The 26,168-nt window shown below is 42.7% G+C and overlaps 1 protein-coding gene across 6 annotated transcripts in view; it reads right to left on the reverse strand.

The window, feature by feature from the left end:
* The window catches only part of itpr1b (inositol 1,4,5-trisphosphate receptor, type 1b), a 439,399-nt gene that overhangs the window by 203,504 nt on the left and 209,727 nt on the right, over positions 1 to 26,168 (reverse strand). For all 6 annotated transcript variants that reach the window (XM_067998943.1, XM_067998947.1, XM_067998944.1 and 3 more), the window contains exons 31-38: positions 24,308 to 24,508; positions 22,725 to 22,976; positions 21,225 to 21,350; positions 18,809 to 18,937; positions 7,420 to 7,540; positions 5,349 to 5,533; positions 3,728 to 3,876; positions 2,535 to 2,646 (exon numbers count right to left, since the gene is read on the reverse strand). In XM_067998943.1, coding sequence (XP_067855044.1) covers positions 2,535 to 2,646; positions 3,728 to 3,876; positions 5,349 to 5,533; positions 7,420 to 7,540; positions 18,809 to 18,937; positions 21,225 to 21,350; positions 22,725 to 22,976; positions 24,308 to 24,508 — 1,275 coding nt within the window. The remainder of the gene's footprint in view (positions 1 to 2,534; positions 2,647 to 3,727; positions 3,877 to 5,348; positions 5,534 to 7,419; positions 7,541 to 18,808; positions 18,938 to 21,224; positions 21,351 to 22,724; positions 22,977 to 24,307; positions 24,509 to 26,168) is intronic.

Consider the following 26,168-nt stretch of genomic DNA (forward strand, 5'->3'; position numbering starts at 1 on the left):
TGCTAGACTTGTCCAATTGTGAAAGATAACATTTTGATTTCCTTTGTCTCAAATGGAACTTTAAAAACGACACAGGGGATACATTCACCCCCAGTCTGCAGCAGATCTTTGGTTCTTCCTGTCAAGCTGTACCACTGCTTCCATAGAAATGAGGAGTCCATAGGGATACACTGAACTTTATGTACAAATTTTGTGTTATGGGCACTGGCTTAGTCGCTGTATTATTAGAAGTGTCTGAGGAAGCACGAGTTAAAAGTACTGTTTTAAAATGAAATTTAATTTTCTGCAATGGTTTGATCTTTTTTATACATAGAATAACACAGAAATTACAGCACAAAAACAGGCCATTCATAGAATCATAGAACGTGACGGCACAGAAGGAGGCCATTCAGCCCATCGTGTCCGTGCCAGCCAAAAAAGAGCTATCCAGCTTAATCCCACTTTCCAGCACTTGGTCCGTAGCCTTGTAGGTTACGGCACTTCAAGTGCACATCCAAGTACTTTTTAAAAAAAAAAGAGTTGAGGGTTTCTGCCTCTACCACCCTTTCAGGCAGTGAGTTCCAGACCCCCACCACACTCCGGGTGAAAAATATTCTCCTCAGCTCCCCTCTAATCCTTCTACCAATTACTTTAAATCTATGCCCCCTGGTCACTGACCCCTCTGCTAAGGGTTTTGTAGCTAGAAATATCACCCTGCCATTCGGCCCAACTTATCTTTGCTGGCGTTTATGCTGCACATGAGACTCTTCCCACCCTACTTCATCTAACCCTATCAGCATATCCTTCTATTCCTTTCTCCTTCATATACTTATCCGGCTTCCCTGTAAATGCATCTATGTTATTTGCCTCAACTACCCCTTATGGTACTTTCAATAAACCTTGGTGTAAATTGCATGGTCTAATAGTGTCTTATATTCTTAGGAAATCCAAAGGTTAGGAGATTGCCTCAATTCCAGAGAGAAATTGACATGAAACAAGGGTTCTTTCTGACCCCTGGGCAACACTACATTACCAGATACTGCACATATATAAGTTGTTACTTCAGTCGGTTGCCAGGACTCCCTTATGGAATGGTCCTTGGTGCAAGTATCTGGTGAAGCCCTGAAATCCTAACAATGCAGCCATTCAATTTGATTTCTAAGCTTTCAGCAGTTTCTGGCATTAGAGATTACGAGGCTGCCTACAGCATTTCTTTGAGTTTTTCCTTGCTACGTTGAGTGCTATAATTTACTTATGTAGGTCTCCATATCAGTTTAAGAAGTTTCCTGGTGGCTTTGAATCAGTGACCAGCTCTGTAGAGAACCAGGGTTTGTCCAAGATGGTAGATAAAGCCACTGGCCCTGGCTTTTATGCAATAACAACTTGCATTTATATAGCACCTTTACTGTAGTAAAACATCCCAATGTGCATGCACCTTCTATACATAATATTTGAATCCAGAGATGGTAGTTTCAGGTCAACCAAAGGAACTCTGCTTAAATTGTTGTCCAAGACAGTTCCGAGATGAGTTGAGGCGATGTTTGAGGTTCAGGTCTGGGACGTCCTTCATACCCTAGGTTTCTTCAGTAGTGGTTCCTGGATCAGGTCCCAGAGCAGATCCATCACAAAGGGGAATTGTTGTTCTTCTATTGTACCTCTGGGGCCATGTCAGAGATATTAATTCAGAAATCTTTATGAAGGCAACAGTTTCATTGGGACATCCAAATCCCATTAAGCTTGGCTGACAGACCTCCTCATTGCTCTTTCAATAGTGATGGTTTCAATGCTGGTTAACCATTGGTGGATTTTGTTCTGTTGAGGGGGAGGGCAACCCCCATATGAAATGAAGAGTCGGCACCCAAGGAGAGTCACAACCAACAGCAGGAAATGCGTTCCCCCAACATATGCATATTTTAAAACAAAATTTGATATGAGATCTGAAACTTTAAATGCTTTCACTACAAGTATAAGTCACTCATTTTCACAGGCCAACAGCAGATAGAATGTGGAGAAGCACTGTTGGAGCTAATGCTGATTTTTTTTTTGGGGGTGGGGGGGGTGGGGGAAGGAAGAACGGGTGCAAAGATAAGTCTATGAAAGAGCATCTAGTGCTGGAAAGGAGGAGGTAACATGACATGATTATTGGAAACACGCAGAAAAGGACAGGCATCAACGGAGGAAAAGGGAACTACACTGACTTCAGATTATCACTCATGGTACATGGATGACAAAAGAAGTGAAAAAAATACTTTTGAATACCTCAATCTGTGTAAACTGCTCAATTACCTGTCAAGCCATTTAATTATTTATAGCTTCTATGTGTTTTGTATAAACCTTTACAGAACCGATCACACATTATGGACATACTGGATATTTTGTCTCACATTACACATTTTGCTTTTGATGGGTTATGGACACCATTCCTTGATACTGAAACCTTTCAAAAGCTTAAATTTCAGTCATTTGAAAAAAAAATCAAATTAATTTCAAGTCAACACAAAGGAAATAAGCTGCTCATGGGGCAACCTGGGGAGCTAACCAGAAACACATGCTACCTTCTCGCCATATCCTCGATCCTTGGTCATCATCTCTCGAAGAGTCTGTAGAACTTTGATGCACAACTTCTCTTCATTCTCTTCCAACAACTGCTTTGTGTGTTTTATCAGCCTATTACAAATGAAAAGCATGTCCTCAGTTACAGTATGTTGCTAACTAGGTCTCCCTACAATTTTCTTGCATTTTAATGGAATGAGTACTAAGTTAAAAGAAAACCTAATCTATAAAGAATTATGATGTTGAGATGCCGGTGATGGACTGGGGTTGACAATTGTAAACAATTTTACAACACCACGTTACAGTCCAACAATTTTATTTTTAATCCCACAAGCTTTCGGAGGCTTCCCCCTTCCTCAGGTGGTGTGGAAGGGGGAAGCCTCCGAAAGCTTGTGGGATTAAAAATAAAATTGTTGGACTATAACTTGGTGTTGTAAAATTGTTTACAATAAAGAATTATGTGACATATCGACCAAATACCAGGAAAGTCCACCACCACCTTCTCAGCAAACGAGTGATAGGCAATAAGTACAGCCTTGCTCGGGGCACCCACATCCCAAGAACAAACAAAAAAAAAATTAAATTGGAGTTATGAACAAATGGCATGTTAGAGATTCAAGGACATTACTTCTCAAATGACATCAGTTGCAAAGTGCATGAAGTGGTCAAAAACAAGGCCCACCAATGTTTCCTCCACAGAATTTAACACTTTTCAAAAAAATAAACTTTTCTTCTTTTACATTTTTTTTACAAACAGTCCAGCTGACGAAGGGGAGACGGAAGGGCTGTTAAAGACGTGAGAGACAGTGTGTGACTCTCCCGCCTGATTTGCCCTCCTTCTTGTAGAAAGTTGCTGCCACCTTTGTTTGGCCCCTCGCCACGTGACCAGTCTCGGAGAATTGATGGAGTAGGTATCAAACCTATGCCTGGCATTCACTGGGTAGCTCTATTAGTGTTCCAATACTCAGCTCCTCACCCAATAAAGTGCTTTGGAATATATTTTAAAAAAGCACTTGGAGAGAAGACACTCAGCTGTCTATAAATCTGCAAAGCAGAAATCCTTTACAAATTCTAGTTTAAAACAGCTATTATTTCTAAGATGGCTTATATTGAATGTGCAACATTCAATACGATGATTTTTTAAAAATTACTTGATGAGCAGCAACAAGTAGGTGGTGACAATTTGAGCACTTACTTGCAGATAAACCCTCCACTTTCACACTTGCGCCTTGCTTCAGTGTTCTCTGGGAAAAGCAGCTCGGGCCGATGGAGGACATCAACTAATACCGAGAGTTCTGCCTGAACGAGGGGGCGGAGCCGATCTTCAAGCGCTGACACTATGTCCTGCATTTCAATAAACAACATATTTAATCTTCAATTCCACAGGCAAAGCGGATACAAGTTAAATCCTACAACACCTTCCCAAATATAGGTGGCTTCTAAAAGTTCACTCGTCTGAGTTTCCAAAGGGCTTCATCCACTTTCAATGAGAAAAGATTTACCTATGAATTCACTGCAATAGCTTGCCAGTCGCAAGGACATGTATGAAGGACCATGATTATACATCAGAAAGCAGTTGCCAAAATCCACCACTGTAATTACTAAAATTGAAGACAGCAAAACCCACATTTGAAATTTTCACTTTTTATTTTAAAGCTGTTCTCTACTTAGAGGTCATTATCGTGAAAGAACGATGTCAGAAATTGGAAGAGTTCCTTCCCTCTTCCCTCTCCCCTCTCCAAATTGCTCAGCATGTTTATCTGGTGAGTAGTTATAGACCAGGATGGTTCTGGATTCAGTCCCTCGTCTATGCAGAGTTAGCTTATTTCAGCTGAGATAGTGGAAGGAAAGTGACAATTTGCTTCAGCAATCCAAGATTATGGAGGACAGAAAAAAGAAACAGCCAAGATTTCCACTCCTGACAACACTTCCATTGTCATCCTCTGCTGGCTGTGCATTGTACTCTATGGACTGGTACGTATTGTATAACTGAACTCTGAGGAATATAAGCCCCCGTGAGGAGTTACTTTGAAATCAGCCAGAGTTTATTCCCTTAAAAACTATAAGTGCTTGGTTACCATGTAGCACGGTTGGACTGGTATCAATGTCATTATAATTTATTATGCTTCATGAATATAAACTTGAAATAAGCTGAAAATTCTACTATTCACATTGTCCTGTATCAATGAAGTTTTGCGATTGCACTCAAGGGGCAATGCAACCATTACTCTGATTTTCTGAGCGGTCACAACAGGTTAGACAATTCCACCTTAAAATCTTTACTCTCGAAGAGTATATAGCCCCTCAACTTTTTTCAAGCGGCGCTAAGATGGAGATTGTTACTCAGTGTCTAACACAAATCCAACTTGTTAATATTTCAAAACGATTAGTCGGTCATCTTACTTATTGTACGAACTGCTCGCAAAGCGAGAACTCAACCTTTACTCTACTTCCATTTCAAACGTTCAGGGGCTCACGTCTTCATCATCAAAGTGCCCGTGAGAAAAGCGGAAGAATGGAGTGACCAAGTAAACGGGACGGGTGACAGACACGAAGAGGAGGAAACTACCAGAATTGAGAGATTCACTGACTGAGCAGAGGAAAGGGAAAGAGAATGCAAACAGAGATGGTACCCTCAGAGGAAGGAGATCTTCAAACACAAAACACAGAGCTGCAGAGAGGAAAAGAATGAGACTGTTTTAAGATGACAAGGAATATGGAAAAGAAAAAAATGCAAAAAAAAAATACTTCATTCAAAGCAGAAAGTTAACAAAAACCAATAAAGTAGGGTGCAGCCCCTCCATCCTTCCGCATACCTGCAATCGTTCGATTATGTTCCGATAATCCCGCGAGGCAGCAAGAACAGAGTCTCTCCGGGCGGCATTGCGCGCCGACATTCGCCAGCTCATCGCGGTCTTCTGGACAATGTTGTGAGATTTAAGGAAGAGATTGTTGACCTGACTGTCCAAGTCCACAGGGATAGCTATGGCTCTGCTCTTGGCTGTAATGGAGGTTAAGCAAATTAAACCATTTGTCTGAAGGTTTGCGGACAATACAATTGCAAATTGAGGCTTCGTCAAACAGGAAGGCTGCTGTGCTGAAACCTTTTGAACTTAGTGACCAAAGACACCAAGCTCTCCCAGGGATGATGATGGATAGTTAAGTCCTGACTATTTGGATTGATACCAGGGCAAGCATCTCTCCAGACCAGGTAGCAGACAATTTAACAGTTAGATCAATTGAAAATCCACTAAAAAAACCCCCAGAAAAATAGATTCCATATCCCAGGTGGTAGGTTTTTGGATAAATCAAGGCAGCCTCTTCCGAATCCATTTTCCTTCCCTACAGTACTGTCACCTGTGCTATTTTTTGTTCAATTTTCCTCTCTTCTGCTTAGTTTCCTCCAAATTTTCCTCATATAACAGTGTGGAAGTCAGATCCCGACAGGGAGAGCACTCCGGCTGTAATCACAGCTGCAATGGTCGCGGAAGCAAATGCTCATCCTTGGGGTGGTGCCAAGAACAGCTTCCACGGGCCTCATCTCTGCTGCCACAAGTGAAAAGGAGAAAAAAAAAGTGACCAGCTGGTTGGCAGTCTCACTGCCTCATTCACACTCTGAGGGTGAGGGGTTGGGTGGGGGGTGCGGGGATCACTGCCTGGATTCCACCTAATGCTGATACAGCCAGGACAAAATACTGCCCCACTTCTCAACCCTTCTTCCATATCGATTTTGCAGCATTTCCAAAAAAGATACTGGCAAATTATCAGTTTTATAGTTTATATTCTACAACAATTAACTGCGATGGTTGCACCCGCTCACAGTTCCTCTACCTCCTTTACAGCTTTCCCAGTCCTAAATATTTTGTATTATTGAAATATTTGCACTTCAGTAGATCCTTACAGCAGCATGAACATACCATGTAACCTGCGTCATCACTAACTCCTTTACTAAGAGAAGCTCTGAGTAAATGCAAAAGGATTATGCAGCACACCTCTGGGACGGGGTTTCAAATCCAGCCCATTGCTCTGCTGCCTGCAAGTGTCCTATGTGGAGCGAGTTCAGGCAGTCCTCCAATCAGTTGCTAGTGTGCGAAGGCCTTCAGCACTAAAGTGACCGACCACATTTTGGCACAATGTGGCGTAACATCAATATCAAGTCAGAGAAGTTAGAAGGATGGATGACGTAAGAAATGGAAAAGTTCATGAGTGCAGTTTGAGATTGGGCCCAAGTACAGGGACTTCATTCTGCACCTTGCTGTGGATAGTCGGGGAGACAGCACAAATAAAAAGGTAATGTTTTGAGAAAATCCACTCATTGACATACTTTTAGTAGACTCTCTACAGGTGCTGTGCACGATACTGGTAAATTTGTCACTAAAATGTCATTAAAATTAATGTTCCAAGAATACGAAGCACTTTGACATGGGTAGTTCGAGTTTATCACCATGTCCGAATGCATCACGTGATAGCCAGTTGCTCCAGGATAGGAATTTATGGGACTACCATCTAATCAGCTGCAGCTTCCGATCTGACATTTCAACGTTGTCTACCCCTCTTGTGGGTGAGCTGCCTTTGTGGAACGGCTTGGATTGAATGCTCCAGACCAAAGATCAAGATAAACTGTAGTAAATAGACCGAACTTAAGAAAACATGCCTGCATTAACTGATCAAGAAACATTATGAACAGGAGTCACAAAGTTAGTGTAACAGAGCAGCAAACTGTCCTAGCTCATGTGGTATGTTAAAAACTGCAGCTATTTCAATGCAACAGCAGATTTCAGCTTTGAATACAGTGATACATTTTCACAGTGATCTACAGCAGTGTTTAGGAACCGACAATACCTTTTCCAGACCAGACCCCTCCCCACCTCCCAGTAAAATGCTTACCTACTTCTGATAACACCTTAATGCAACTCTCAACTGAAGCCTTCTGGGCAGCAGACAGCCATGGGCAGTGGTAAACTCTGAACACTCCTTGCAATAACTGCACAAAGATAGGCTGGCGAGTCTGGATAATTCATACAAAAAAAAGGTACATTTAATTAACGCCAACCATTTATAAAACAAAAACACAAGGGCGAGCACGTTGGTGCAATGGCACGGTGGAAAGGAGGAATGGTTCACCTACTCAACGCCTTTCCAATCACAATGTAATGTTCCCTCACCACCCCCCACCTTCAGAATGAAAACTGGTCGTAGTTTAACTGTTTATTAAAGTGAACAAAACCCCACTTCAGGTGCAGAGTTCTTAGAATTTTAGAAAAATTTCCAGGTCAAATACTGAGCAACACAGCTTTCGCTTAGATTTATACAGGTGCTGAAACACTGGAAAGTCTACCGTAAACTATATAAATGGCCAATCTCAATGAATGCGAATCTCAATCAGGAATCTTAAGGGTTTTTGTTTTAAACTTACTTCTTGCTTTGTAGAAGCTCCAAATCAAAACATTAAAAAAAGAAAAATTTGCAGGGCTATGGGGAAAGAGCAGGAGAGTGGGATTAATTGGACAGCCCTTTCAAAGAGCCGGCACAGGCACGAGGGGCCGAATGGCCTCTTTCTGTGCTGTATGATTCTGTGAAGTGTTGAACAATCACCTGCTTGCCATCACCATCCTTACCATCATGGAGGACACTAGCCAAACTAGCAATGACCTTGTTTTAAAAAGCTAATTCAACAGTAATTTCTGGTACTTCTAAATAACAAAGCAGTAATTGGCAATTATTTCAATTTTGCATTGCAATATGTATTTGGTACAAATCATCATTGCACCAGGATATAGCAATGGAAAGGAGAAACAAGGGGCACAAAGGATCGGGGGAGAAAAATACCACTAAAGCAAGTAATAGTACAAGATGAGGTGGGATCAGACTAAGAGAGAATACAAGAAAGTCTAAGACTGGTTTGCAGTGCATGAGTGTAAACGCACGAAGCCTGGTAAACAAGGTTGGTGAGCCTGCAGGTGCAAAGAGTCACATGGGAATACAACGTCGTAGCGATAACAGAGACCTGGCAGGATTGGGTACTAGGTATTCCTGGATACAAGGTGTTCAGGAATGATAGGGAAGGAAAGAGGAGGTGGGGTGGCAGTATTGATAAAGGAGAATATTGCAGTACTGGAGAGAGAGGATGTCCTGGAGGGGTCAAGGACAGAATCTATTTGGTTAGAGTTAAGAAATAAAAGAGGTGTCATTACACTACTGGGTGTATTCTATAGGCCACCAACTAGTGGGAGGGATATAGTGGAGCAAATTTGCAGGGAAATTACAGAGGTGCAAAAGCCATTAGGTAATGATAACTGGGGACTTCAAGTATCCTAATATAGAGAGGAATAACAATAGTAATAAGGAGCACAGAGGGGGAGGAATTTTTGAAATGTATACAGGATAACTTTCTTAACGAGTACATTTCCGGCCCAATGAGGAAGGAGGCATTGCTGGACTTGGTTCTAGGGAATGAGGTGGGTCAAGTGGAGCAAGTGTCAGTGGGGGAGCAATTAGGGAGCAGTGATCGTAATATCATAAGGTATGGAATAGCTATGGAAAAGGACACGGACCACTCTAAAGTAAAAATACTCAATTGGAGGAGTGCCAATTTCAGTGGGATGAGATCAGATCTGGCCCGGGTAATTTGGAATCAAAGATTGGCAGGCAAAACTGTAATTGAACAGTGGGCGGCCTTTAAGGAGGAGATGGTTCAGGTACATTCTAGGCACATTCCCACGAGGGAAAAAGGTAGGGCAATTAAAGCCAGAGTTCCCTGGATGACAGAAGAGATAGTGAATAAGATGAAATGGAAAAAAGGGGCGTATGATAGATGTCAGGTTGATAATACAAGTGAGAACCAGGCAGAATATAGATACTTAAGAGGGGAAGTGAAAAAGGAAATAAGAGGGGCAAACAGAGTATGAGAATAGATTGGCGGCCAACATAAAAGGGAATCCAAAAGTCTTCTACGGGCATGTAAACAATAATTGGGTAGTAAGAGGAAGGGTGGTGCCAATTAGGGACCATAAAGGAGATCTACTCATGGAAGCCGAGGGGATGGCTGTGGTACTAATTGAGTACTTTGCATCTGTCTTTACCAAGGAAGAAGATGCTGCCACAGTCTCAGTAAAGGAAGATAGATAGATATAGATATATATATATAAAAATAAAAATATATAATACTGGATGGGCTAAAAATTGATAAAGAAGAGGCACTAGAAAAGCTGGCTGTACTTAAAGCAGATAAGTCACCCGGTCTGAATGGGATGCATCCTAGGTTGCTGAGGGAAGTAAGGTTGGAAATTGCGGAGGTACCGGCTATAATCTTCCAAACATTCATAGATACGGGGATGATGCCAGAGGACTGGAGAATTGCAAATGTTACACCCTTGTTCAAAAAAGGGTGTAAGGATAAACCCAGCAATTATAGGCCAGTCAGTTTTACCTCGGTGGTGGGGAAACTTTTAGAAACGATAATCCAGGACAGAATTAACAGTCACTTGGACGAGTGTGGATTGATTAGGGAAAGCCAGCATGGATTTGTTAAAGGCAAATCGTGTTTAACTAACCTGACAGAGTTTTTTGATGAGGTAACAGGGAGAGTTGATGAGGGCAATGCAGTTGATGTGGTGTATGTGGACTTTCAAAAGGCGTTTGATAAAGTGCCACACGGTAGGCTTATCATCTAGATGGCGGCCCATGGAATAAGGGGGCAATAGTAACATGGATACAGAATTGGCTAAGGTACAGGAAACAGAGAATAGTGGTGAACGGTTGTTTTTCGGACTGGAGGGAGGTGCACAGTGGTGCTCCCCAGGGGTCAGAGCTGAGACCGCTGCTTTTCTTGATTATACATTAATGACTTGGGCTTGGGTGTACAGGGCACAATTTCAAAATTTGCAGATGACACAAAACTTGGAAGGGTAGTAAACAGTGAGGAGAATAGTGATAGACTTCAAGAGGATATAGACAGGCTGGTGGCATGGGCGGACACGTGGCAGATGAAATTTAACCCAGAAAAATCTGAAGTGCTACATTTCGGTAGGAAGAATGAAGAGAGGCAATATAAACTAGTGGACACAACTCTAAAAGTGGTAGAGGAACAGAGGGATCTGGGGATATATGTGCACAAATCGTTGAAGGTGGCAGGGCAGGTTGAGAAAGTGGTTAAAAAAGCATACGGGATCCTGGGCTTTATAAATAGATGCATAGAGTACAAAAGTATGGAAGCCATGATGATCCTTTATAAGACACTGGTTCAGCCACAACTGGACTATTGTGTACCGTTCTGGGCACTGCACTTCAGGAAAGATGTGAAGGCCTTAAAAAGGGTGCAGAAGAGATTTATTAGAGTGATTCCAGGGATGAGGGACTTTAGTTACGTGGATAGACTGGAGAAGCTGAGGTTGTTCTCCTTGGAAGAGACGGTTGCGAGGAGATTTGATAGAGGTATTCCAAATCATGAAGGGTCTAGACAGAGTAGATAGAGAGAAACTGTTCCCATTGGCGGAAGGGTCAAGGACCAGAGGACATAGATTTAAGGCGAGTGGCAGAAGAATCAAAGGTGACATGAAGAAAAACTTTTGTACACAGCGAATGGTTAGGATCTGGGATGCACTGCCCGAAGGGGTGGTGGAGGCAGATTCAATCATGGCCTGCAAAAAGGAACTGGATATGTACTTGAAAGGAAAAAATGTGCAGGGCTACGGGGGAAGGACGGTGGAGCGGGACCTGCTGGATTGCTCTTGCATAGAGCCGGCGCGGACTCGATCGGCCGAATGGCCTCCTCCCGTGCTGTAACCTTTCTATGATTCTATTCTATGACTATCAGTTCTAATAATTGAACCATCTTAAGGTTAATGAGGATAGTCAAACTGTTGCTGATGGATGCAACGGTTCCATCCCAAGTAACTGTCATACGAGTGTAAAATCAAATTAAGTAAAAAAAAAATCCAAGTTGATATGGATTTACAAAAAAGGACATGTCAATCAAGTTTATTGAGATTCTTTGAAGCTTTAAGAGAATTGGGGGATAGCTGTAGCACAGTTATTGAGCCTCCAAAGTTGCATCAAGAGACCTTGGACACAGAAAGAAGTAATTGAAATACATTGGCTGAACAATATGTATCAAATAATGGTACTATTTGTAATTTGGCACATCTCACCAGTCCCAGGACAACTGGAATTCACACAGAGATATCTCAGAGGCATTAAAAGTTCAACGTCTAAGCCTTTAGGCGATGATATCAAGTTGTATGGAATTTTGTGAATCCAGGATCGAAGCACACAACAAAACACAAAAGCAAAATATTGCGCATGCTGGAAATCTGAAATTAAAACAAGAATTGCTGGCAAACACTGAGTAGGTCAGGCAGCACCCGTGGGGAGAGAAACAGAGTTAATGTTTCAGGTCCATGACCTTTCATCAGGACTCCGTTTCTCTCTACACAGATGCTGCCTGACCTACTGAGTGTTTCCAGCATTTTCGGTTTTTATTATTGAAGCACACACCATAAGCCAAGGAGGCCTCGTATTAAACTGAATGAATAATTTCTTCACACTTCAATTTGTGGAATAGATTCCTATTAAATGCAGTAAAAGTAGACTTAAGATTATTGTCTCAGTAGTGGGTCCATGGGTAGCACTCTCGCCTCAGAGTGAGATGGTTATGAGTTCAAGTCCCATTTCAAAGACATGAGCACAAAATCTAGGCTGACACTCCAGTGAGGGAGTACTGCACTGTCGGAGGTGCTGTCTTTCAGATGAAACGTTAAACTGAGGTACCGGCTACCCCCTCAGGTGGACTTAAAAGATCCCATGACAGTATTTCGCTGAAGAGCAGGGGAGATCACCCTGGTGTGCTGGTCAATATTTATCCCTCAACCAACATCACTTTAAAAAAATCTGTCTGGACATAATCACATTGCTGTTTGTGGGAGCTTGCTGTGCACAATTGGCTGCCACATTTCCTTCATTACAACATTGACTACACTTCAAAAATACTTCATTGGTTGTAAAGCTCTTTGGGACATCCTGAAGTCATGAAAGGCGCTATATAAATGCAAGTCTTTCTTTCTTACGTATTGAATAGGGAATTAGATCAATTCTATGGGACTACGATATGAAAAAGAAGAAAAATGGCCAATTGGATCCTGAAAGAAGACTAGCAGGGTTCAAACTGACTTTCTTTATTCCTGCGTTACATTTCATACAATGATGACTGAACAGCTATCTCTAACAATTCAACTTTGTGAGATTAATACCAAACAGATGAGATTTTATTTTGTAGTTAAAATTAATAGTGTTTGCCAATAGGTGTCAGCTTGGACCAATCTGCAGTACATTTCTGAGTCAGCTGGTCACGGATTCAGGCCCCACTCCAGGAGTTGAGCACAAAATCTGTGCTGACCCTTCAGTACAATACCGCTTCATCACCAAGACCGCCGACTTCCATCTCCATAACATCGCCCGTCTCCGCCTTTGTTACCTCTAGACTCAACTATTCCAATGTTCTCCTGGCCGGTCTCCCATCTTCTACCTTCCATAAACTTGAGCGTATCTAAAACTCTGCTGCCCGTATCCTAACTTGCACCAAGTCCCGTTCACCCATCACCCCTGTGCTCGCTGACCGACAATAGCTCCCGGTCAGATAGTGCTTCAATTTAAAATTCTCATCCTCATACTCAAATCTCTCCATGGCCTCTCCCCTCCCTATCTCTGTAACATCCTCCAGCCCGACAACGCTCCAAAATCTTTGCGCTCCTCCAATTCTTGCCTCTTGCACATCCCTGATTTCATTCGCTCCACCAATGACGGCCATGCCTTCAGTTGCCTAGGTCCTAAACTCTGGAACTCCCTCTCTAAGCCTCTCTGCATCTCTACCTTTCTCTCCTCCTTCAAGACGCTCCTTAAGACCTACCTCTTGTCCTAATATTTCCTTATGTGGTTCAGTGTCAAATTTTGTTTGATAACGGGTCCTGTGAAGTGCCTTGGGACGTTTTACTACGTTAAAGGCATTATATAAACGCAAGTTGTTGTTGTTGTTGAAAGCTGCATTGTCAGAGCTGCCACCTTTGCAGATGAGATGTTAAACTGAGTCTACTCGTTCAGATGGACATGAAAGATACCGTAGGACTATGTAAATTAGAGCAGAAATTTCACCCAGTGTCCTGGCCAACATATTAGTCTGTTTGGTGGTGGTTATCTGGTCATTTATCTCACTGCTGTTTGCAGAACCTTGTCACTTTCAAATCGGCTGCTGCGTTTGCCCATAAAACAGTGAAAACACTTCAAAAGTTATTTATTGGCTATGAAGTGCTTTGGGATGTCCTGAGAAAGGCACTACTTAAATGCAAGTTTATTTTTTTCCTAACATAGTACCACTTTAATCTTCCCTTTTGGTTACAGTGCAACTTCCGCCGCACTGTAGCGCCAACCCCTCCGATTTCCTACACAACATAGAAAATAGGAGCAAGAGTAGGCCATTCGGCCCTTCGGGCCTGCTCTGCCATTCAAAATGATCATGGCTGATCGTCTAACTCAGTACCCTGTTCCCGCTTTTTCCCCATATCCCTTGATCCCTTTAGCATTAAGAAATATATCTATCTCCTTCTTGAGTATATTTAATGACTTGGCCTCCATTGCCTTCTGTGGTAGAGAATTCCACAGGTTCACCACCCTCCGAGTGAAGAAATTTCTCCTCATCTCGGTTCTAAATAGCACACCCCGTATCCTGAGACTGTGACCCCTGGCTCTGGACTCCCCAGCCATCAGGAACATCCTCCCTGCATCTAGTCTGTCTAGTCCTGTTCGAAACATATAAAATTCTATGAGATCACCTCTCATTCTTCTAAACTCACAAGTACCGGAGGATTGCAACCGACTTTCCTCCAGCACTGGGGGAAAGCCTTTTTTTGGGACTAAAAACAGTAAATGCTGGAAACACACAGCAAGTCTGAGAGCATCTGTAAAGAGATGAGATAGATCAGTGTTTTGGACATACATCCTTCAGACTCAAAATGGTGAGCTGTGCTCTTCTCTCTGCAGGTGCTGAAAGCTGCTGTGTATCTGCAGCAATTTCTGCTTTCCATTCGTTCTTTTTCTTTTTAATCTCTAACCGTTACAGTCTGTCACAGGCTCCTGACCCTTTGTGTGACTCCATTCAGGTTAAGAAGGATATATATACATCCCTTTTATTAATCTGAATGGAGTCACACAAAGGGTCAGATGTGGTTTTATTAACACCATGACCAAAAAAAAAAATCTAATATTGCACTCTTCCTACATTGATTTTGCTCTTCCCAAGTGCCTTGGTGCAATTGTCTATCATGATTTGTTAAAGGTAAATCTGATTGTTATCTGCACTGAAGTGCAACAGAACCAGTGTGTGCCAGGAATACCATTTAACCCCACTCGAAACATGAGGTGCATAATGCATGATCCTGCAAAAACCAATTCAGAAAGGATTACTTTTCGAAGGATTTTACTGAAGGTCAAGTCTGTGAACCAATCCTCCGGTTCAAAAATTCCACATTTCTATTACTCTCACAGAATGGCAAAAGAACCAGGGGGGAGATGAGGAGAATTTATTTATTTTTTTAATGCAGTGAGTTGTAATGATTCAATAGTAACTTTCAAAAGGGAATTGGATAAATATCTAAAGTGGGAAAATTTGAAGGGCTACGGGGAAAGAGCAGGGAGAGTGGGACTAATTGGATAGCTCTTTCAAAGAACCGGCACAGGTATGATGGGCTGAAAGGCCTCCTTGTGTGCAGTACGATTCTATGTTTCTAATTTCAGAGAATCTGCAGCACAGAAATAGGCCATTTGGCCCAACTGGTCTATGCTGGTATTGATACCCTTCATGAGCCTCCTCCCACTTCAATCACTTTGTCCCTTCCCACCCTCATTAAACCAAACTTAAATTATTCAAGCCTTATTTTTCATTATTATCTCTCATTTACCCAAACACTGAGCCCATTTGTACAGCATTCCACTGGCGCTGCCCATTTCAAAGCAATATTACATCCAGATGCATGAAGTGGTATGGGATATTTCACCACTGGTCTTAAGTGTTCTCAGATTTTTGTAAAGGCACAAACTCAAAACCAGTTTTCATTTCATGAAGGTAACAAATGGAGGCTTCCGATACAGTTGTTAAATATGCAGCAATCTGAAAGTGGATGCAAAAGATCTCATTTCAAAGAAGAGCAGGGTTGTTCAGGTCAATATTTATCCCCCAACCGACACCACTCAAACAGATTATCTAGTTGTCATCATCACATTGCTGTTTGTGGGATCTTGCTGTGCACTAATTGGTTGCCATGTTTCCCTACATTTCAAAAGTATTTCATTGACTGTAAAGCGCTTTGGGACGTCCTGAGATCGTGAAAGGCATTAAATAAGTGCAAGTCTATCTTTCTTTTGAAGTTTCCAATAGAAATTATGATCCAGCTAGTGGTAAATTTCTGCCTGTACCATGATTTGCAAATGCAGCTCCACAAGAGCAGACTTAAACTGCATCGCCGTGTTTAAACGTGTTGGCCTTCACAAATACATACAAGTTACTAACATGCAACGTGCATGTATGTGCTCAGGTATAACTATGTTTACTTTCATGGTCAAATAATGTCACATACTTTTTCAACAGTCATACTTCACAAACCAGGTCCAGTGAGCAAAGTCAAAACTGCAAACCACACCTCAGTGTAAAGTTGCCGATGTCCAACTGCATACTTGCCACTGATTCAATTTTCCCCAGGCCATTCGTCTGATTGTGCCCCCGGCTTTTAGAAAAAGGGTTCCTTTCTATCTGCAGTTAAACATGACATGAGCGCTGTGGGTATTGGGGGGGGGGTGCGAGAAAGAGGGTGCAAACACATCTTGCATAGTTTAAAAGGAGCTTAAAACAGCACAGCCTTTCTCCCTCCCCTTACTTAGCCAAATGATGAATGCCTTGAAACTCGTATGAAAGTTGGCAACTGTGTTAAACTTATGGGAGCATCTTAAAAATACCTCATTAGTTTGACTCATAATTCTGTGAAAGAAAAAGTTAAATGCAATATGCTGTTGTGACCAAACAGGCAGCTATTTGTTGTTGGAAATGTTAACGTTTTAAGAAAAGTAAAATCGTACTGTCGCAATGTCTAACGATAACCCTCAGGTGAATTTGCTCCTTAAAAGAGGCAAAAAGTGTGAACAAATCCAAGTGAACTTCACAAACTAGACGAATACTGTGCGTTGCCAAGAGCTAGAGGAATGGGGAGGATGCCAAATTCTTACTGGGAAAAAAAAAGCAGACAGCTGAGGAGAAACCACGAGTTGAAAATGAAGGCAGTGTGAAATCAAAGCAGAAGCTGTGAAGTGCTCTGCAGATAATCAAGAACAGAGCAGAGCAGAAATTTGGCTCCTATTTCCCAACCTATAAATGTTACAAATTCAAGGAAAACAGGAATAAGTGGTATGTTTCACTTACTACCAATATTCAAAATGTGGAGGCCCTGCCAGGACAGCTGCTAGGGGGCTTTTACACTCAGCAGTGCATCATCAATATGGCCTATCCATTCAGGGGGTCTCAATGTGGCCTGCTGCCTTATATTTGGCTCCCATTTCTGACCACCACCAAGGTAGACCCCATTAGAACTAATTAAAGAACACCCTGGGGCATGTAGGTGAGCTGCAGCCATCTTTTTTTTTTCCTCAATGCAGCTGTGCATACAGAGAATATTGGAGGGGCTAACTGAGGAAAAACCATAAAATATGTCTGAGCGAAGGTGAACCTTTACTTAATTATGTGCACCTACTGCAATGAACATTGTACTCGAATCGTTCAAAAGAGTTGAGGAGAGTTAAGATTGGGAGAGGAGAAAGAGATAGGTTTTAACCTCTGCTTACATGTTGAAGGGTGGGAATATAGGAACAGGAGTAGGCCATTCAGCCCCTCATGGCCGATCTGCACCTCAACTCCATCTCCCCGCCTTTGATCCATCTCCCTGGATACCCTCACCAAACAAAAATCTGTCGATCTCAGTCTTGAAAATTTCCACTGACCCAGTGGGGGATGAGGAAGCAGACATACTATAACTTCTTATATACGATTACTCAATTCCAATATTTCGTTTGGACTTCCAACAGTATTGAAAATAAATGGAATAACAACATTTAAATTAAAAGCATTAAAGCTGGTGAAGATTTAAAGCATTTAGAAAATTCGAATGCAGGGGCCTAAATTTAACTAAAAAAAAATTAAACATCTTTGGACCGTAGTTCAAAATAAGCAACTTGTTCAACAGAATATTTCTTTTCTTTTTTGTTGGTAGGGCACAGGAATTTTATAAACAGTGGGCATGGAACCAAAAAATGCGGTCTTTATTAATGAAGAATTTAGAATGAATCATTGCTTTGCACTACCTACTCATACAACTCTCACACCTTAATATAAAAACTCAATAGCACATCTGTTTGGCAGCTGAATTTATGACTTATAAAACAGCTGAATCAGAACTAAAAGCCCACCTGAACCAAAGATCCAGTGAATAGATTCAAAGAAGGACCAAATAAAACTGCTGGAGCCCTCTGCAATATTCAAGGTTAGCCTTTTTATTTATATAATAGTTAAGCTATATAAAGAGGGGGTGTTTCACTTTAATTTACTTCATTTCAGTGTTAAATGACTTGCTTCCTTCAATGGGCTTCCAACAGTCTGTGGTAAATTCGAGCTCAAGCCAACATTACAACAGATGTGGACATTACACATCAGAGCTTGATGTCTTTGCCCTGAACCTCGGGCAAGAATACAACAGTTCATCCTTTCCATCGTTCTGGCAACCAAACATTCATTATTTACAGCCAGTAAAAAAAAAAGAGATCAAAGCAGTAAAATTGACCACAGTCAACCAGACTGCTCTCTACCCTGCCTCAGCAATGTAATAAACAATTTACTGAGCATGACAGCAAGGTAACACGAAACTATGTCTAATCAGGATACAGAAGGTAACTGTTAATTCTCAGGGTCACACAACTCTTCAAGGGAAAGTCTTCAAAAAGCCACTGTTTTTGGGTTGAAGTGGATATCACCCAGTTGCAGGAAATTAATGGATTTTTTTTTTAAAACCACAGCAATGAGGTTATTTACTTTTGCTACAGATAATACTCGCCCAAGAGTTATGTCGAGGTTAGAACTTATCATTTACTTAATAGTTACCCCATACTGAGGGAGGGAGATGGGGAACTAAAAGGCACCCAGCTCTGAAATAGGCTACAGCTAAGAATTTGAAATGATAGTATTCTGTACCTGTAAACTTGTACTTTGATCAGAGAAGGGAGAGCTAAAGAAAGTTGTGACGATGCTCATGACTGTTTCGGTAACGTATCTCTCCAGAACGTTGTCAGCATGCTTTCGGTCACTGGTATTGTTGCACACCTGAAAGATTCGAGGCCAAGGACAATGCTGGTTAATTGCATGTGGATACCAAATCCTAAATAAAACACAGATACACTTAGTGATTATGATTTTTAAGAATTGCTGTAATTTGAAAAGGTCACTAGGATTATCTGGGGGTGGGAGGGGGGGGGGGAATGTGTTCTTTATGAACTGGTTACTAATAGTGAAGATTAGGGGTAGAATTTCCACAGAGTTTTCCTGATCTCCCAACATAATATCAGCAGAAACCCTGAAGGAACGCTGCATATGGCAGTTTATGCTGTGTCTCCATGGCTTCTGCCGATCTTCCAGGTAATTACAGCAGGAGATCAGAAGAATCCCTGTGAAAATTCCAGGCGCAGGTTCTTAAAAAGTCTAATAAGGTGATAAGAGCACATTTACACCACCTAAAGGAATCAAATGAACCACCAGATTCAGTACTGAATACAATGGTTATTGAAATAGAGTTTAAGGCCTACTACTTCCTCCAATCCACGTCCTCAGTTAAGAGCAACGATATCAATTAAGATGAAAATACAGCCTAACGGTAAAGTTTTCTGCCCAAAATGCTACCTGCAGACTAATATGGGTAGAGTAGTGTCATGGTAATCCATGAATAATCCAGGGGCCCTGGCTAATAATCCAGATATACCTGAGTTCAAATCTCACCAAGGCAGTTTGAGAATTTGAATTCAATTAAAAGAAACCTAGAAATTAAAAGCTGTCAGATTGTCATTAAAAACCCAGCGGGTTCACTAATGTCCTTTTGGGGGAAGGAAACCTGCCATCCTTACCCGCTCTGGCCTCTATGTGACTCCAGCCCCATACCAACATGGTTGACTGTTGACTGCCTTCTGAAGCAGCCTAGTAAATCAGTCAGTTGTAACATAGTGATGGGCAATAATTGCCAGCGATGACCACATTTCGAGAATGAATAATAATGATTAAAAGATTTATACAATTGCTGGGGCAGGAAATGGCTTCAGTTTTACAAATATAGGCCCCAAAATTCTCCCAGTCTGTCGCTGTAACTCCAGCGGGAGAACGTTGAAACGCCCAGGGAGGGGCCGTAAATGGCTGAAAACAGGAGAACCCCCTTGGAATTTCAGGGCCATAAATTCGGCCCCAGGATATTAAACTTATTTCGATCTCTGATTCATTAACAGTACAGTGAAGGAGTAGTTAAGGATTTGGATCTTTTCCTCCTCTCTGATGCATTTAGATGTTAGAATGTGGAACTCGCTACCGCAAGTAGTGGATCGAAAGAGGACTGAATGTAATTCCCATTGTGCGAAGTATACAGAGCAACCTGTCAAAATCAGCTGCTTCTTGGAAATGCTCCGTTGCTGCAGAAATCTGTTGCTTCCTAGGGACTCTGCACTCTTCGGGAGTCAACCCAAGTGTGATATTTTCGATGAGCTCCCAACATGACGGTCATTGGGAGCTCTCTGGTTCTCCGGTGGGATACACAGCGTTGCTGCAGAAAGATTGCGCACCTTAAAAGGGAGCACCTTTGCGCGTGTTGAAGTAATTATTTCCACCCACCCCCCCGGCAGAGAGGGGGGCGATGGCGCAGCATCAAACAAGGCAACATTTTTAAACGCTCCTGTGGAAATATTATTGGAGCAAGTGTGGCAGAAGATGATTCTACCCCCCCCCCCCCACCGACTTTGGGCACCACGTGCCACTGCCCACACGAGAGCAGTGCAGAATGCTTTCAGGAGGTGGCAAGGCATGTCAATACGCAGAGGAGCTGGCTGCCAGTGAGTGATATGCTTAAAGAAGTCATCCGGTTAGCCAAGGTAGGACGATCCACCAGTTGCTGATATTCGGTAAGTATGCGTGCTACAATGTGCTTCCTCTGCATCATACGACCTGTGAATTCTTACCATCCTGCAGCAGGGCACACTTCATATCACCAATTCAAGAACTGTATCTCTTCCTCCCATCCCATCTACAAAGGGATTCACTGCCTTCTGAATGTAGCTACAGGATTGCATGTGCTATGGGCCATAGGATGACTGAAGGCATGTCCCTCTGTCAAACTCTCAACTTTTCTCTATCTGCAGGCCCACAGATGTGGATGAGGTAGAGCCAGTAGCTGGGTTATCAAGTGCCCCAGCTCAAGGACTAAAGGGCCACCTCACTCCCAGGAGGCACCCGGCAATACATAGCACCCAGCTGCCTCACTGACCCCTGCCCAGGAGGAACAGGAGATCAAATATGGAAGCACACAGATCATGCAGTCACCAAAGGGAAGCATAGTGATGCTAAATACAATACTTGCCCTGCATATGTCAACAAGAAAATTCTCAAAAAGCTTCCACATGTGGTTGCTGGTGTAGATCTCCTTCATTTCCACTTCTGTGTCCACGTAGCAGTGATTGAGAAAGTTAATGTAGGCAATTTTCACCTAGAAAGAACAAATGTTAGAATCATACAATGGTTATGGCACAGAAGGAGGCCATTCAGCCCATCAAACCTGTGCTGGCTCTCTGCAAGAGCAATCCAGCTCGTCCCATTCCCCCGCTCTTTCCCCCTTCAGGTACCTATCTAACTCCTTTTTGAAAGCCACAAGTGACCCTGCTTCCACCACTCTTTCGGGCAGTACAATCCAGGTCCTAACCACTCGCAGTGTAAAATAGTTTTTCTTCATGTTGCCTTTGGTTCTTTTGCCAATCACCTCAAACCCGTGTCCTTTGGTTCGTGACCCTTCCACCGGCGGGAACAGTTTTGCTTTATTTACTTTGTCTAGACCCTTCATGATTTTGAACACCTCTTATCAAATCTCCTCTCAATCTTCTCTGCTCTAGAAATGTTGGCAGGGTGTAATCTCAGGGGCAAAAATCAAGAGATCTCTCGAGGGGGGAGATTAACGCATATTGAGCTCAAATTTTGCGCCGACAATGGGGGAAGATGACAACTGGATGAATGGCATGTTCCCACACCAAGAGAAAAAAATCCTGCAGCTGATTACAGAGCATGATCGGCAGAAGTTGGAGAGCAGGTTGTGCATCCACTGCATTCCCTGGAGAACAGTGTGGGGCATTTGGAGAAGGCCCTTAAAAGAGAAGAACTCCATCGATTCAAAGGTACAACATTAGCACCATTACAGGAAGTTGAAGTATTTTTAATTGAAATTAGAGGATGGCAATGAGATCGTTCTAGTATAAAACTGGACAACTCTTGACAGTTCCATCTTAATCAATGAGCAGTTGATAAACGGCCCAGCATTAAATCTGTATCAGGAATAATATGGTTCAAAAAGTATAACCTTTAACATGATCCATCAGTAAATTAATATGGACATTCTATCCTGACCAAAATTATAGGCTCCATAGAAAAGGATAGCATCCTCTCTCCAAGCTTCCAAATCTGGAAGAGAGTCTGAGGCATGCTCCACAAGACCATTTCTGACAGTTATTCTTAATTTTCTGATGAAAGGTCAATGACCTGAAACATCATTGACCTGAAACGTTAACTCTGTTTCTCTCTTCACAGATGTTGCCCGACCTGCTGAGTGTTTCCAGCATTTTCTGTTTTTATTTCTCAATTTTCAATGTTGCTGCCCCTCTATGCGTAGCCATCTTGTGATATTTATTAAGCCTGTATCGACTCGGGATGGACTAATGTTTTACTCAACTTTAGCTGAGAAGATAGAGAGATGGATAGGTAGAAATAGGTAGGTCGAGATAAATAGATAATTTCACACATCTGAAAAAGAGGGACATTTTCTCTGTAATTAACCCAGGCCAGCACAGGGGAGAGATCCAAACAGTCCACTCACCTCAGGTATGCAGTCCTCGTGGGTCGCTACCCTCACAATGTCATCCAGGGGCAAGAGAGAATTGCATTTAATCTCTGTGTAGACATTTTTGCCCTCGGTGCAGACTGCCAGTAACTCCACCAAGTGGATGTGGTACATGAGAGGACTGTTCTCATCCATCCGGTCCCGCTCAGAACGCATCATCTGTACCAAGGTCTGGAACGAGGCTCGGTCATTGTAGAAAATCAGAACGTCTTCCCCAGCATTCACAAGCTGCAAAAGAGTAACGGTTCAAAAAAGGTCATCAATAGTTTTTGTAACCATGTAACTAGGTTATATTTTTTTTAAATGAATGCTGATTAACCAGGTGGTACAGTGGGTTTGCAAACTTTCACCTTTAGGATCCACCCAGCCTGATCGAAGGGACAGTTCCTCTCCGCTGGCTGAAAAGACCCTGCGGAAAATGAGCTTGAGTCGTCTCTACTCAATCCCTAGAGGTTTCAGCCCTCAGCTGGTACAGGAGGAGTTGCTCTTAAGGTTGGAATTAAGACAGAGCACACTTAGTTTTCACTGCACCTGACGAGTGTTGTACATCGCGGGGAAGTGCCCAATGCTGACACCCAGTGGAGAAACGGTTTCATTTATCAACTCTGGCTTTCCACATCTCAACGAGTAGTCAACCCAAATATAACATTTTAAAAATGTGGGCCGACTAATTTTTGATTTGCCTCCTCTTTGCAAGTGTGTTTTCTTCCTGGGCCACACATTGTTATCAGCTGAGACAAGGCAGACAGGAAACCCAGGCCACTGTAAAATGCTGCTCCGAATTAGGCTGTTCAAGGCCGTGCAACAACTTTCCCGGGAAGCGCATCAGCCTTGGCGGGAGCCGGGGCCTCGGCGAGGTGAGGCTACGTGTGTACGCTGCCCCAATTTATAAACCACTCGAATAGAATCATGCAGCACAGAAGGAGGCCATTTGGCCCATCGTGCCTGTGCCGGCTCTATGAAAGAGCTATCCAATTAGTCCCACTCCCCCCTGCTCTTTCCCACAGCCCTGCAAATTTGTCCCCTTCAAGTATTTAACCAATTCCCTTTTGAAAGTTATTACTGAATCTGCTTCCACCACCCTTTCAGGCAGTGCAGTCCAGATCAAAACAACTCGCTGTGTGCAGTAAATCTCCTCTTCCCTCTGGTTCTTTTGCCAATTACCTTAAATCTACGTCTTTTGGTTACCGACCCTCAAGTCTTCTCATATTTATCCTCTCCCTGCTTCCACCCACCCAACGCAACAAAAAAAGTAACACTTGTTACTTTGCCCCTTCCTACCAGAGACTGCACAGTCAGACATTGACTTCTCTTTGGATGGAAATGTCGCTGTGTGATGAGCTGACACAAGCTACAATTCAAAATGAGGAAGTCAGAGTCTGACAGCTTGCCACCTTAACTTGCCAAGACATAGATGTCTGTTGCATCCAAGATACTAGGTCAGCCTACAGGCTCTGGAGTCCTCATCAAAGGCTGCAGCTTGCTCAGCAGTGCTTGCAAAACCAAGCATACAGACAAATGGGGAAACTGCTCACGATATTTAAGTCGGCACAACTCACCTCAGCCATCACCATGTCCTGGCACTTCTTGATGAACTTCCCTTCTGCCTTCACGATGGTCTGCAGGAACTTGAGATACTGGACGTTCCGGCCGTGGGTCTCGATGCAGTGAACAAAGTGCTGCACCACACGCTCATTTATCTCACTGCACAGCTGATAATTGTTCATGAAGATGTGCTGCATGGTCACAGCCTCCAGAATCTGAAACAAGAAACCTCCTTTTTAAATCAGGGCTCCATACCAGTTGTTGAAGCAGGATTTTGTCGCTCGTTCCCAACCCCACCACCGCCCCCCCACCCACCCACCCCCTGAAAGCTTTGACCGCAGCAGCATGGACAGTGGTGAGGATGATCAGCAACATGACAGGCCGGTATCATTAAATATAAATCAGTTCCCATAATAGATTTAGTCTCTTTATATTCATTCTCGAGGATGTGGGTGTCGCTGGCAAGGCTGGCATTTATTGCCCATCCCTAGTTGCTCGAGAAGGTGGTGGTGAGCCGCCTTCTTGAACCACTGCAGTCCGTGTGGTGAAGATGCTCCCACAGCACTGTAAGGTCAGGAGTTCCAGGATTTTGACCCAGCGACAATGAAGGAACGGGCGATATATGTCCAAGTCAGGATGGTATGTAACTTGGAGGTAATGGTGTTCCCATTTACTGCCACCCTTGTCCTTCTAAGTGGTGACGGTCGTGGGTTTGGGAGGTGCTGTATTTACATTTTGGCAAATACACCTAGTATAGAATATTCATCAACAAAACAGTCTCCTTAGACAAAATAGTCTCCTTAGACAAAATAAAGTTGCCCCCTGAAATAAGTTCAACCTAAATCCAAAAGCTCCTCTGAGACAGGTGAGAAGCTTCATTTTAAAGTGGTTTCCTTTACCTTAGGAGTGAGTATGTCTTTATCCAGGTTTAACATTGGTGAAAACTCTCTACAAAGTGTTCAACCACACTAAGCAGCTGGATTAAAAGCAGTCAGAACAAGAAGCAAAGTGGAAAATTTGGAGTGGTTTTGAAGGAAGTCGAGGGCTAGATTGTTTTTTATTTGTTTCAAGTTCGTAGCTGTCTACTGCTGCAGGAAAAGCATACCCACTCAAAGGAGGGGGTTCTGCAGCAGGGGAGAGAACAATAGGCAAAAGCTTGGTTAAAGAGTGAATTTACCAAAGTCTACGAGCAGGAAATCATTGATCTGGGAAGTACGTGGTGACAAGTCAGAAGAATCAGGCATGCAGAAGTCTGTGATAATCTCCAGAGATTCAACGGCCAATGAGTAAAGGCCAACTTTGGAAATCTCATGAGAATGATCAAGGAAAAACAAAGATCTTGCATTTATATAGCACTTTTGAAATGCAGTCACTGTTGTAATGTAGGAAACGTGGCAGCCAATTCGCGCATAGGAAGGTCCCACAAACAGTAATGAGATAATGACCAGAAATCTGTTTTTTTTTTAAAGGTGTTAGCTGAGGGATAAATATCAGCTGGGACACAAGGGAGAACTCCCCCGCTCTTCAAAATAATGCCATGGGATCTTCTACATGCATTTGAGGTTTAACGTCTCACCTCCGACAGTGCAGCGTTCCCTTAGCACTGCACTGGAATGTCAGCATACATTTTGTGCTCTAGAACCAGTATTAGAAGTTCGCATTGAGACAAAAATCAGAAAAGCGTTTGGTTCCATCCTGCACTAAACAGCAGTAAACAGCTACCAAATGGAAACATTCAAAACCTGGTCTCAGACTTGGTTCAAAACCACTCCAATTTCTCATTTCACTTTTTCCATTCTGGTTGTGTTCAATCTAAACTATTCAGCACAGTTGAACACTCTTGTAGAACGGTTTCACCAATGTCAAACATTGCTA

This window comes from Heptranchias perlo, chromosome 17, assembly GCF_035084215.1.
Source record: "Heptranchias perlo isolate sHepPer1 chromosome 17, sHepPer1.hap1, whole genome shotgun sequence".
Taxonomy (NCBI): Eukaryota; Metazoa; Chordata; class Chondrichthyes; order Hexanchiformes; family Hexanchidae; genus Heptranchias; species Heptranchias perlo.